The sequence below is a fragment of the Mobula hypostoma genome, chromosome 5 (genome assembly GCF_963921235.1).
Source record: "Mobula hypostoma chromosome 5, sMobHyp1.1, whole genome shotgun sequence".
In the NCBI taxonomy this organism is placed as follows: Eukaryota; Metazoa; Chordata; class Chondrichthyes; order Myliobatiformes; family Myliobatidae; genus Mobula; species Mobula hypostoma.
The window spans coordinates 29,714,112-29,726,234 of NC_086101.1; the positions used below are offsets into that span (position 1 = coordinate 29,714,112).

Genomic DNA, 12,123 nt, shown 5'->3' on the forward strand with positions numbered 1-12,123 from the left:
TATTCTAAATCGCATCATTGTCTCTCAAATTGAATGAAGCAACAACCTGATGTCTTTTCAAAACTATAATGTTACAAAAGTCTTACTTCACTCTATGTATGCACAGTGCATGCAGGACAGATGGATAAAGTAGATAAGAAAACAGATTAAGAATAATTAGATTGGGAAGAATTTATTAAGGTCAGCTAGTATTAAAGAGAAGTTTGTTCAGAAGGTAAACCTCAGACTCTGTCCACAAAAAGAGATGTTTGTGTACTCGGAATACAGACACTGTACAGTAGCTGGAATACATATACTAGAACCTCGCAAGGCATTGATGATTTCACAACTGGAGTCTCCAACACAGTTACAGCATCTTTGTTTAAGGAGTGATATCGTGGACATAAAGGCAATGCAGAAAATGTGAACTAGATGCATTTTAAATTGTTACATTATTTGGGAAGATTAAGCACATTGGGCCTTAGAATTTTGAAGCATGGGAGGAGGTTAACGCATGATTTTATGGGGAGATGCCAACAGGGTGTTTTCTCTCATGGTGACAATCGAGAACAGGGGACAGACTTTCAATCCAAGGGGTCACCAAGTGAAGAAGATAACGAAGAGTTTTATTCCCCTTGAAGGGCTGTCATTTTTTTGAATTCTGTAGTCTAGAGAGCTGTTGATTTTGTTTCTATGAACTCTGTATCTCACAATCCATCTGTTTGCGACTCTGACATCTGACAGCCTACCTGCACTGCAGTTTCTGCGTTCTTTGTACCACCTTGATGCACTAATATTTCGAAATGATCAGGATGGATGGCACGAAAAAAAATGTTTTGTATTGTGGTAAACATGACATTAGTACACCAAGTTCCAACGGGATCCTGTACCGTTAAGTACATTCAAGACTGAGATAGATGGAATCATGTATTACTGGCAGTCAAAAATTTATGAACAGTGTACAGCAATTGGAGCTGAACAAAATGTTACACTGGCTGCATTCTTTTAGAAGAGTGAGGCACTATCAATGGACCACATGGCCCATTTCTATAAATGCCCTATGACAAGGGTCCCCAAACTTTTTTTGCAGTGCGGACCGGTTTAATATTGACAATATTCTTGCGGACCGGCCGACTGGGGGGAGGGAGTGTGTTCAAGTTGGGTTAAACTCACCTCAACATGTCTTTTACAGTTAGGGTTGCCTACTTTCTCACTCCCAAATAAGTGACAAAAGTAGCTGTCAAATATGGGACACTTGTGTTTACCCCGAGAAAGACTACCATGACCACGAAGCCTTGCACAGGCACCTGTGTGCACATGCATGACGTGTGCGTATGTGACGTGCACATGCGCGTACATGCCTATTTTTTTCCCACAGATTGGTTTTGGCTGAATCTTCCTGACTACACTGTGCGTACATTATTTCTACTATATATAGGCTGTGTATTTATCATATCCTTCCTGCTTTTACTATATGTTAATGTTATTTCAGGTTTTATGTGTTATTTGGTATGATTTGGTAGGTTATTTTTTGGGTCTGGGAACACTCAAACATTTTTCCCGTATAAATTAATGGTAATTGCTTCTTTGCCTTATGCCATTTCGGCATGAAAGGTTTCATAGCAACGCTCTACCTTAGCGGGGGAAATACGGGACAAGGGCAGTCCCGAATGGGACAAACCAATTTAATCCAATATACGGGATGTCCCGGCAAATACGGGACAATTGGCAACTGTTCTGGTTAACAACAGATGGTGCAATCCGGGTCATATTACGATCGAGGAACGTGTTTGTAGACCAGATATTGAACTTTTTACTGTTGGACTTCGGCCATATTCCACCGAGATACAACACTGGGAGTTCGTTCCTGTCTGTGGCCATCGAACTTGCAGCTCCTCCCATGGAGGGTCAGACACACTGAGCCAATAGACTGGTCCTGGACTTATTTTCCATCTGGCATAGTTTGCATTTTTTTGTTTGATTGTTTGTGGTTTTTGTATTGCCATATTTATGCTCTATTCTTGGTTGGTGTGGCTGTAACAAAATCCAATTTCCCTCGGGATCAATAAAGTATATCTATCTATCTAACTAACCCTATGTTCAAGTTTAACAGTGCGTGACAGGGAATGAGGAAAGGTGCAGCTGACACATATCGTTTCCTCGCGGCCCGGTAGCACATACTTTGCGGCCCGGTGGTTGGGGACCGCTGCCCTATGATTCCCAAGTTGTGTGGTTGGAATTGGTGTTTCTAATTTGATTAAAGCAAAACAGTTGTGTAGATACAACATGACCAGCAAGCACCACATACCAGATTAATAGTAGTGATGATAGTAAAATCCTGACCTCCGGAACTGTCTTTGTGGAGATACTGCATGTTCTCCCTTTGAACTGGGTTCCCCTGGGTGCTCTGTTTCTCCCCCTTATCCCAATGATGTTTAGATAGATAAGGTAACAGAAATTACACAAGTAAATATTATTAAGTAACAGAAGAAATTGACAAGGCTGTAACTGAGAAGTCTGTGATAGGGAGCAGGGGAGATTAATGACAGTAAACTCAGTGATAAAGTATTAAATTTCTTGGCATAATTATTGAACCAAACAGTTCCCTTTACAGTAGACGGTGCTTGTATAAATTTAATACAGGCTTTGAAAATGTTTAAATGTTTTTGGTTGCATGAGCAGGTTAACATTATTTGGCAAAGCAGCTGGAAGTACCAAGGAATTTAAATTGAGAGTGAGTTCTTTTGTTCTAGAATGTTTTCCCAAAATCAAGGAGAAGTTGATGCATTAACAAAAGGGCAAGGCAGCATAGTGCTACATCCTTACAGCTCAAGTAACTCAAGTACAGTGCTGCATGTGTTTGCATATTCTCCTTTTCATCATATGGGTTTCTGTTGGGTGCAAAGGTTTCTTCCTACACCCACAGACATACTAGAGCATTAATTGCAAGTGGGGACGTTATGAAAATCAAAAAAACAAAACTTGGCCATGGAATTCTGAGATAAAAATGGAAAATGGTGGACGGACTCAGGCAGCATCTGCAGAGAGATGAACAAGCTGGAGGCATTGTGAAAGAATTACAAAATTGGAGACAAGTGGATGGTGCTGTAACACAGCAAATAGCATTGGTGCCTCAATTCTCCAGAGACTCATGTTCAATTCTGACCTCCATTTGCATATTCTTCCAGTGTCAAGTGGGATTTCACTTCGTGTTCCAGTCTCCCCCCACAAAATCAATGGTACACAGGCTCATGGGTTGATTGGTCACTGCAACTTGCCTCTGGTGTGTAGCGGTATGGTAGAATCTGGAGGGGAGTTGATCGGAGTTGGGGAAGAATGGTGGGATGTTATATATGGGTGTTCAATGACAGCATGGTAATAGTGAGCTGCAAGGTCTGTTTCTGTGATGTACATCCCAATGATTCTGTTTAGGTCAAGTGAAGAAATGGTGGGGAAGGGTGGATAGGAAAACTGGAATATCCCTGATAGGGTGACACCAGCTTTTTTGTGGGGATCAGACATTGATGAGGTAACCAGACTGTGGGCATTACAAAGATACAACATTAACAAAGGCACTCAAAATTTATGAGATGAGGGAAAATAATAAAATAACAAGGAATGTTAAACCTTAAATACAAAATTATAGGAAGTAATAATCAAGTCAGGCCACATCAATGGACAGAGACGAACTGAATTATTATTCCAGATAGAAGCCTTTGGCAAGCTTTTCTATCTGGTCTCGATATAAACAGAACAAAGATGCCTGAAGCTGTTGAATTTGATACTAAAGCTATATATCATAGTAGTCATAGTCATAGTCATACTTTATTGATCCCGGGGGAAATTGGTTTTCCTTACAGTTGCACCATAAATAATTAAATAGTAATAAAACCATAACTAGTTAAATAGTAATATATAATTATGCCAGGAAATAAGTCCAGGACCAGCCTATTGCTCAGGGTGTCTGACCCTCCAAGGGAGGAGTTGTAAAGTTTGATGGCCACAGGCAGGAATGACTTCCTATGATGCTCTGTGTCGCATCTCGGTGGAATGAGTCTCTGGCTGAATGTACTCCTGTGCCCAACCAGTACATTATGTAGTGGATGGGAGACATTGTCCAAGATGGCATGCAATTTGGACAGCATCCTCTTTTCAGACACCACTGTCAGAGAGTCCAGTTCCATCCCCACAACATCACTGGCCTTACGAATGAATTTGTTGATTCTGTTGGTGTCTGCTACCCTCAGCCTGCTGCCCCAGCACACAACAGCAAACATGATAGCACAGGCCACCACAGACTCATAGAACATCCTCAGCATCGTCCGGCAGATGTTAAAGGACCTCAGTCTCCTCAGGAAATAGAGATGGCTCTAACCCTTCTTGTAGACAGCCTCAGTGTTCTTTGACCAGTCCAGTTTATTGTCAATTCGTATCCCCAGGTATTTGTAATCCTCCACCATGTCCACACTGACCCCTGGATGGAAACAGGGGTCACCGGTACCTTAGCTCTCCTCAGGTCTACCACCAGCTCCTTAGTCTTTTTCACATTAAGCTGCAGATAATTCTGCTCACACCATGTGACAAAGTTTCCTACTGTAGCCCTGTACTCAGCCTCATCCCCCCTGCTGATGCATCCAACTATGGCAGAGTCATCAGAAAACTTCTGAAGATGACAAGACTCTGTGCAGTAGTTGAAGTCCGAGGTGTAAATGGTGAAGAGAAAGGGAGACAAGACAGTCCCCTGTGGAGCCCCTGTGTTGCTGATCACTCTGTCAGACACACAGTGTTGCAAGCACACGTACTGTGGTCTGCCAGTCAGGTAATCAAGAATCCATGACACCAGGAAAGCACCCACCTGCATCACTGTCAGCTTCTCCCCCAGCAGAGCAGGGTGGATAGTATTGAATGCACTGGAGAAGTCAAAAAACATGACCCTCACAGTGCTCACTGGCTTGTCCAGATGGGTGTAGACACGGTTCAGCAGGTAGACGATGGCATCCTCACCTCCTAGTTGGGGCTGGTAGGCGAACTGGAGGGGAATCTAAGTGTGGCCTGACCATGGGCCGTAGCAGCTCCAGAACAATTCTCCCCATGGTCTTCATGATGTGGGAGGTCAATGCCACCAGTCTGTAGTCATTGACGCCACTGCGGCGCAGCGTCTTCAGCACAGGGACGAGGCAGGATGTCTTCCAAAGCACGGGAACCCTCTGGAGCCTCAGGCTCAGGTTGAGGACATGGCGAAGTACTCCACATAGCTGAGGGGCACAGGTTTTGAGCACCCTGGTACTGACACCATCAGGTCCTGCAGCCTTGCTTGGGTTGAGACGTTTCAGCTGTCTTCTCACCTGTTCAGCTGTGAAGCCCACCGTGGTGGTTTTGCGTGGGGAAGGGGTATAGTCATGAGAGCAGGGTGGGGGACTGTGAGGAGGGGTAGGAGAAGAGAGTGGAATATGTGCGATGGAATGTAAGGTTTTGTTCCTGAAGCTTACATTGGGGCTTAATCTAGCAATTGAGAAGGCCACAGATAATTTGGTCAAAGTGGGAATGGTTGGGGAATTAATTTATTAGGTGAAAGAAAACTCAGAATTGGCCCTGTGAACTGGGTATGGGCTCCCACAACATGGCCATTTAACTGCGGTTGTGCCTCTAGCATAGAGTGAGCCCTACTGTAAAAAAACACACTGCATGAGATCAGAAGGAATCAGGTGAGCTGCATTTTAAGTCTCTGAAAGGTGAGAAAGTGAGTAAAGACATGTTCTGCATCTCATGCATGTCATGAACAAAGAAACTTGTAACTGTTAGATGAGGGTAAAGAGATTGTAATGCAAATGTTAGAGAGGAGAAGTTGTTGAACTACAGAAAATGGAAATAAGGGAGTAGGGTAAATGAGTTTGCTCTTCTGCTCGGCGGTGCAAACAATGACCTCCTTCTCAGTCACTTTAAATAAATAAAGACAGAATAAGGGACAAAAAAACAGCACTGTCACAATGAGCCAAATGGTCACCTCTAACATGGTAATCCATGGCTTGAGCTCTATCCAGTTTACGTATTGACTGGCCATTGTTACCGTGGACATGAAAATAATGCATTTAAATAGGCTACAATGGATTAAATGTAAAATGGGCTGCAAGAGAAATCAAACTGATAAAGAAAAATAAACATTTACCTATTTCTAGACTGAGTCAATAATCTCTCACACAGACCATTAGACAACACAGTACTGGTTTTATTTTAATAGTTTAGCTTCTCATTTTTTTTCTTACCTTCAGATTATTTACGTCTGTTTCTTCTTCATCCAGACTTCTACAAATCTCCTGTAATTGTTCATTGAGTAAATCTATCTCCTTCCGCAGAATTCCCTGGTAGAAGAGATGTTTGGAGAAAATCACCACTCTTCGGACAGACTGAATATTTTAATACACACAGCACTTATGGAAAAGAGTAAACAGTTGACATTTCGATCCGAGACTGAATGTCGACTACTTACTCTTTTCTATAGGTGCTGCCTGGCTTGCTGAGTTCCTCCAGCATCTTGTGCATGTTGCATAGATTTTTAGCACCTTCAACATCTATTTTCCATGATCTCAAAGATCTTCCCCAATGATTATGTGGAGCAGCTAGTAACGGAAATTAGAACAACTTCAGCAACCAGGCTCAATCCTGACTTTTGGATTCAATTGTGGAGAGCTCTACTTGTGAGCAGGTGGGAGTTCCCTCATTTGTCCAAGTTTTCCTTCACATCCCAAAAAGAGTTTTGGTTGGTGGGTTAATTGGTGTTTGGGTGAGTGGTTGAATCTGGAGGGAGCTGATGGGTGTGTGGGGAGAAAAGATTATGAGAAAACTGAGTGGGGAAAGGGATAGCTCTCTGTGCTGGGATAAACTCAGTAGACTGAAAAGGTTTCCTCCTACGTTGTAAGGGGAGATGGAATTTCCAGTGGTAATTAGAACAAAATGATCAGAAAATTGATGAAGAAAAAGGGTTAGGAAGATCTAAGAATGTAAGACACAGGACCTGGTGTAGGTAACATGACTCCTTGAATCCAGCCTGCTATTCCATAAGATCACGACTGTTCCGATCTTGGCCTGAGCACCAGTTCTGATCTGGCCCATCGAGTCTGCTACGCCATTCAATCATGGCTGATCCTTTTTTTCTATCTCCTCCTCAACACCAGTTCCTGACCTTCTCCTCGTAACCTTTGATGCTATGTCCAATCAAAAACCTATCAATCTCTGCCTTAAATACACCCAACGACCTGGCCTCCACAGCAGCATGTGGCAACAAATTCCACAATTCACCACCCTTTGGCTAAAGAAATTTCTCTGCATCTCTGTTTTGAAAGGGTGCCCCTTTATCCTTAGGCTGTGCCCTCTTGTCCAAGACTCTCCCACCATGGGAACTATCCTTTCCACATCTACTGTCAAGGCCTTTCAACATTCAAAAGGTTTCAGAGATCCCCCCCTCATCCTTCTGAATTCCAGTGAGTACAGACTCAGAGCCATCAAGTGTTCCTCATATGATAACCCTGTCATTCCTGGAATCATCCTTGTGAACGTTCTCTGGGCCCTCTCCAATGCCAGCACATCTTTTCTAAGAGGAGGGGCCCAAAACTGTTTATAATACTCAAGGTGCATCCTTCCTTTCTAGATTCCTATCATCCATGCCTCTCCTTAAAACTAAAATCTCTCTTGCACATATTATATAACCTTTGCTCTCTGTAGTCATGAATTCCAAAGTCATGACCTTACCTGCTTTAATAAAGTCACCTCTCACTCTCCCACTTGCGTAGTACTAGAGATTCAAATCAATTCAACTATTACTCAGAAGACAACTGCTTTCATGCAGTAATTTAACAAACAAATATTACTTAAACTGCCTTCACTGCAAGTATATTACCTCTTTAAACGTGACCACAACAATTGTACAGAGTACTCCCAGTGTGGTCTTACTACAGATCATGGGGCACATAAGAGATAAAAAGTTGCAGGGCGACAGGAAAATAAGGAGAGAGGGAATGAGACAAATGGATTGCTGAGTTGGGAGTTTTATAGACACAGTGGTTTGAATGGAAATCTTTTATTTCAAACTAAGCCATTGAAACAATCACTAATACTCTGCCCTCTCAGCTTCTGGTTTGCAAAGTTTCCTTTTGTGTATGAAGTCACTCTGATCTCTCGCTATAACAATCTCTTTCCTTTAAAACAATGTTTGTCATTTTTCTATTTTTCTGACTAAATGTTCTCACTTTACCCTGCATTATTTTGCATCTATCAAATTTTATTCCCTTGCCTATTAGCTACTTCTCAGAGGAAGTTAAGTAGGTACAGAGATGTTGGGGCAAGATTTTTACGCAGAGTGGTGAGTGCGTGGAATGGGCTGCTGATGAAGGTGGGTACGATAGGGGTCCTTTAAGAGACTCCTGGATAGGTACATGGAGCTTAGGAAAGTAGAGGGCTGTGTGAACCCCAGGTAATTTCTGAGGTAAGGACATGTTCAGCTTTTTGGGCCGAAGGGCCTGTATTGTGCTGTAGGTTTTCTATGTTTCTATGTTAACTTCTGATGAAAGGGACCAGACCTTTTCTTTTAGCATAAGCTCCAATACCAATTTCTATTATGTACAGTGGAACTTTCTGACTGGTTGCATCACAGCTTGATATGAGGCTCCAATGCACATGATCACAAGAGGCTGTGGAGGGTTGTAGTCTCAATCAGTTTCATCATGGGCACAACCCTCCCTACCACGTAAAGCGCTGCGCTAACCACTACACCCCACCAAAGCGGCACATGGGATGTTCTCCTTTCATTGAAGCATTGAGTTCAAGAGTCAGGAAGTTATAAAAATTTGATTAGGTCACATCTGGAGTATTACATTTAGTTCTGGTCACCCCATTAAAGTAAGAAGCAGGAGGTTTGGAGAGGGTGCAGAAAGGGGTTTCAAGGATGCTGCATGGATTAGAGGACATGTGCTATGAGGAGATATTGGACAAGCTTGTTTTCTCTGGTGAAGGCTGTATAATGAATGTCTCTGCTAGAGTAGACAGATGGTAGCTCTGATGTTTGAAATATCTAACACTGCAGGGTATGTCTTTAAGGTTAGAGGATAAGTTCAAAGGAAATGTATGGGGCAAGGTTTGTTTAACGGTACAGTGGTGAGTTCCAGGCATGTGCTGCCAGAAGAGTTGTTCAAACATGGTGTAGGTTTCAGATTTAAATTCTGATTTATTTATCACATTTGCATCGAAATATATAGTGAAATACATTGTTTGTGTTAGCAACGAACACACTCAAGGATGTGCAGTGGGAGGGTGGCAACGTGGAAACATCACCACACATGATTAAAAAGGTGTTTAAGAAGGAGATCCTTAAGAAGCTCTCAGATAGGCACATAAATGTACAGGAAATGGAGGAATACAGACAACTTGAGGCAGAAAGGATTAATTTAGTCAGGCATTTAATTACGTCATGGGCCAAAGGGCATGTCCCTATGCTGTAATCTTCTATATTGCATGTACAAGATTTGCAGGGGAAAAACTCAGAATTCAAACCCATCAAAAAGAATAAAATCCTATGATCCCTTTTGAATTGTTCTCCAAAATACACCAGGAGGTGCCATTATGTAACAATAAGGTATATTCTAATAATGCTGTTCTGTTGAACCATTGTTATCCAAAAGTAAAAATGCTGCAGATGCTGGGAATACAAGGGAAAATCAGAGAAAACAAGAAGTATTCAGCAGCTCAAGCAATATCTGTGAAGAAGGAAAATAACTTAAAGGTAGGGATGAGTTTGACTTTTCTCAGTTTAAAAAAACATAGATAAAATGCAGTGATGCAAGTGAAGTGAACTAAAGAAATTTATTTTCTAGAGTGGAGACTCAGCATGACTGAATGACACAAATTGATGATGCTGGCTAAATGAGGTTGCTGAAGTTCTGTAAATAAGAAAAATTGTATCTGTAAACTTGTCATCAGGACAAGATGACTGAAATCACCAAAGGAGGTAAGACCATAAAACATAGGACCAAAATTAAACCATTCGGCCCATTGAGTCTGCTCTGACATTTGATCAGGGCTGATTTATTTTCCCTTTCAACATCATTCTACTGCTTTCTCCCACGGTTCATTCATTTATCCTTCCTACAGCTCCCACTTTCATTCTTACAGGGAACAATAACCTCAGAATGTTTGTTGAGGCTCAAGTTCAAGTTTCCTCCTGCACTATCTCTACATTCCTTGAGCTGCCTCATTCACATTGACACCCTCTTGCCCTGGCCACAAACCAGATTTGAAGTAGTTATTCTAATGTGTGCGACACCTTCTTGAAACACAGTGCCCTAGTAACACTCTCCCTCCCTGATGCATGGCCGTGTTTGAAGCTCGGATTCCAGGTCTCCAACTTCGAGCCAGAGTTCCTTGCGCAAACAACATGAGCATAAGACCACAAGACATACAAGCAGAATTAGGCCATTTGGCCCATCAAGTCTGCTCCACCATTCAGTCATTACTGATCAATTTTCCCCTCCTCAACTCCTTCCCCTGTGCTGTAGATGAGATAATCAGAAACTCTAATGGCATCCACCAGTTCCCAAATCACACAACACTACAACACATCACCTGATCCCGTACCACTGCTTTACTTAAAGGGGAAATACATAATAGTGAAGCTCTGATACTGAAGCCTAGAAGTCTAGAAATCATAATCTAAGCTTATGATTTATGACAAGGTGGCTCTTGACCTCACTCTGTTTTGTTCCAGGCTTCGCTCTATTGTCTGCTTGCTCTGCACTTCTCTTTAATTATAACAATATTGTCTGTATTTTGTTAATGTACGACCTTAATGCACTGTTGTGTATAAATGGATTGTATACAGTATATGACAGATGCAACCTCCCTGACTCACCACTCTGCTTGGAGAATCTAGATAGATGGCTGCAGTTTATCAATTGCAGCTTGGCATTCAACATCATCATCCCCACAGTACTATTAACCTAGCCTTAAAACCTTGCTCTGTACCTTACTCTGCAAATGGATCCTTAACATCCTCAAAGTTCAAAGTTAACATGCAACCCTGCAAATCGTTAGCATGAGGGCATATTCAGTTAAGTCAAGAAACATAATAGAATCAATGAAAGTCTGCACCCAACAGGATTAACACATGACCAATGTGCTAAGGACAAGAAACTGTGCAAATATTAAAAAAGAGGAAATAATAGTCATCAATCTGTCTGAGTTCTGAGGCCTTCGTCAGTCAGAGTTGACCATCTATATTGCATCCAAGCTGTCTAGATATGCAAGCCTGGGCAATACGATATGGAGAGCAAGCTGTTGCCCATGTAGCAAGCTCCCCCTTTCCACACATCTGATGAATTCAAAGCAGAGTCCAATACAGTTTGGTATCAGATTAATCACAGAAATTGTCAGTCAGTGTTGAACTCAATGTAGGACTGCCTTAGGGACTCCAGCTCTGGAGTTTTCCCTCAGGGTTTACTCCCGAAGCCTTCCCCATAAGTGGGTATAACCACAGTAAGCAATAAATATCGAAGCATGAGATGAAGAATCCTTGGAAGTGAGTCCATAGGTTATGGGAATAATTCAGTGATGGGGCAAGTGGCAAGTGAAGTTATTCCCACTGGTTCAGAGCCTGATGTTTGAGTGTAATAGCTGTTCCAGAACCTGGTGGCATAGGTCCTGAGGCTCCTATACTTTCTACTTGACGACATCAGTAAGAAGAGAGCATGGGCGAGGTAGTGGTGGTCCCTGATGATGGATGGTGCCTTCTTGCGACAACACTCTGTATAAATTTGTTCAGTGAAGGGGATGACTTTACCTGTGATGGACTCGGCTGTATGTACTACATTTGTAAGATTTTCCATTCAATGGCATTATTGTTATCATACAATGTCATGATGCAACCATGGTGCTCTCCACCCTACATCTATAGAAGTTTATCAAAGTTTTAGATGTTATTCCTCATATTCACAAACTTCTAAGGAAGTAGAGGCTTTCTTTGTAAATGCACATACACATTGCCAGCTGGTGGTGTAGCGGCATCAGTGCTGGACTTCGGAGCGAAGGCTCCCGAGTTCGAATCCAGCCAGCTCCCTTGCACGCTTTCCGTCCGTGCTGGGTTGAGGGTCGAGCTAGCAA

General features: G+C 42.3%; 1 protein-coding gene across 1 annotated transcript in view; it reads right to left on the bottom strand.

The window, feature by feature from the left end:
• LOC134347303 (nuclear factor 7, brain-like) overlaps positions 1-12,123 on the bottom strand; it is a 90,110-nt gene that overhangs the window by 18,259 nt on the left and 59,728 nt on the right. The window contains exon 10 of the mRNA XM_063049702.1: positions 6,243-6,338. Within this exon, the coding sequence (XP_062905772.1) occupies positions 6,243-6,338 (96 nt within the window). The remainder of the gene's footprint in view (positions 1-6,242; positions 6,339-12,123) is intronic.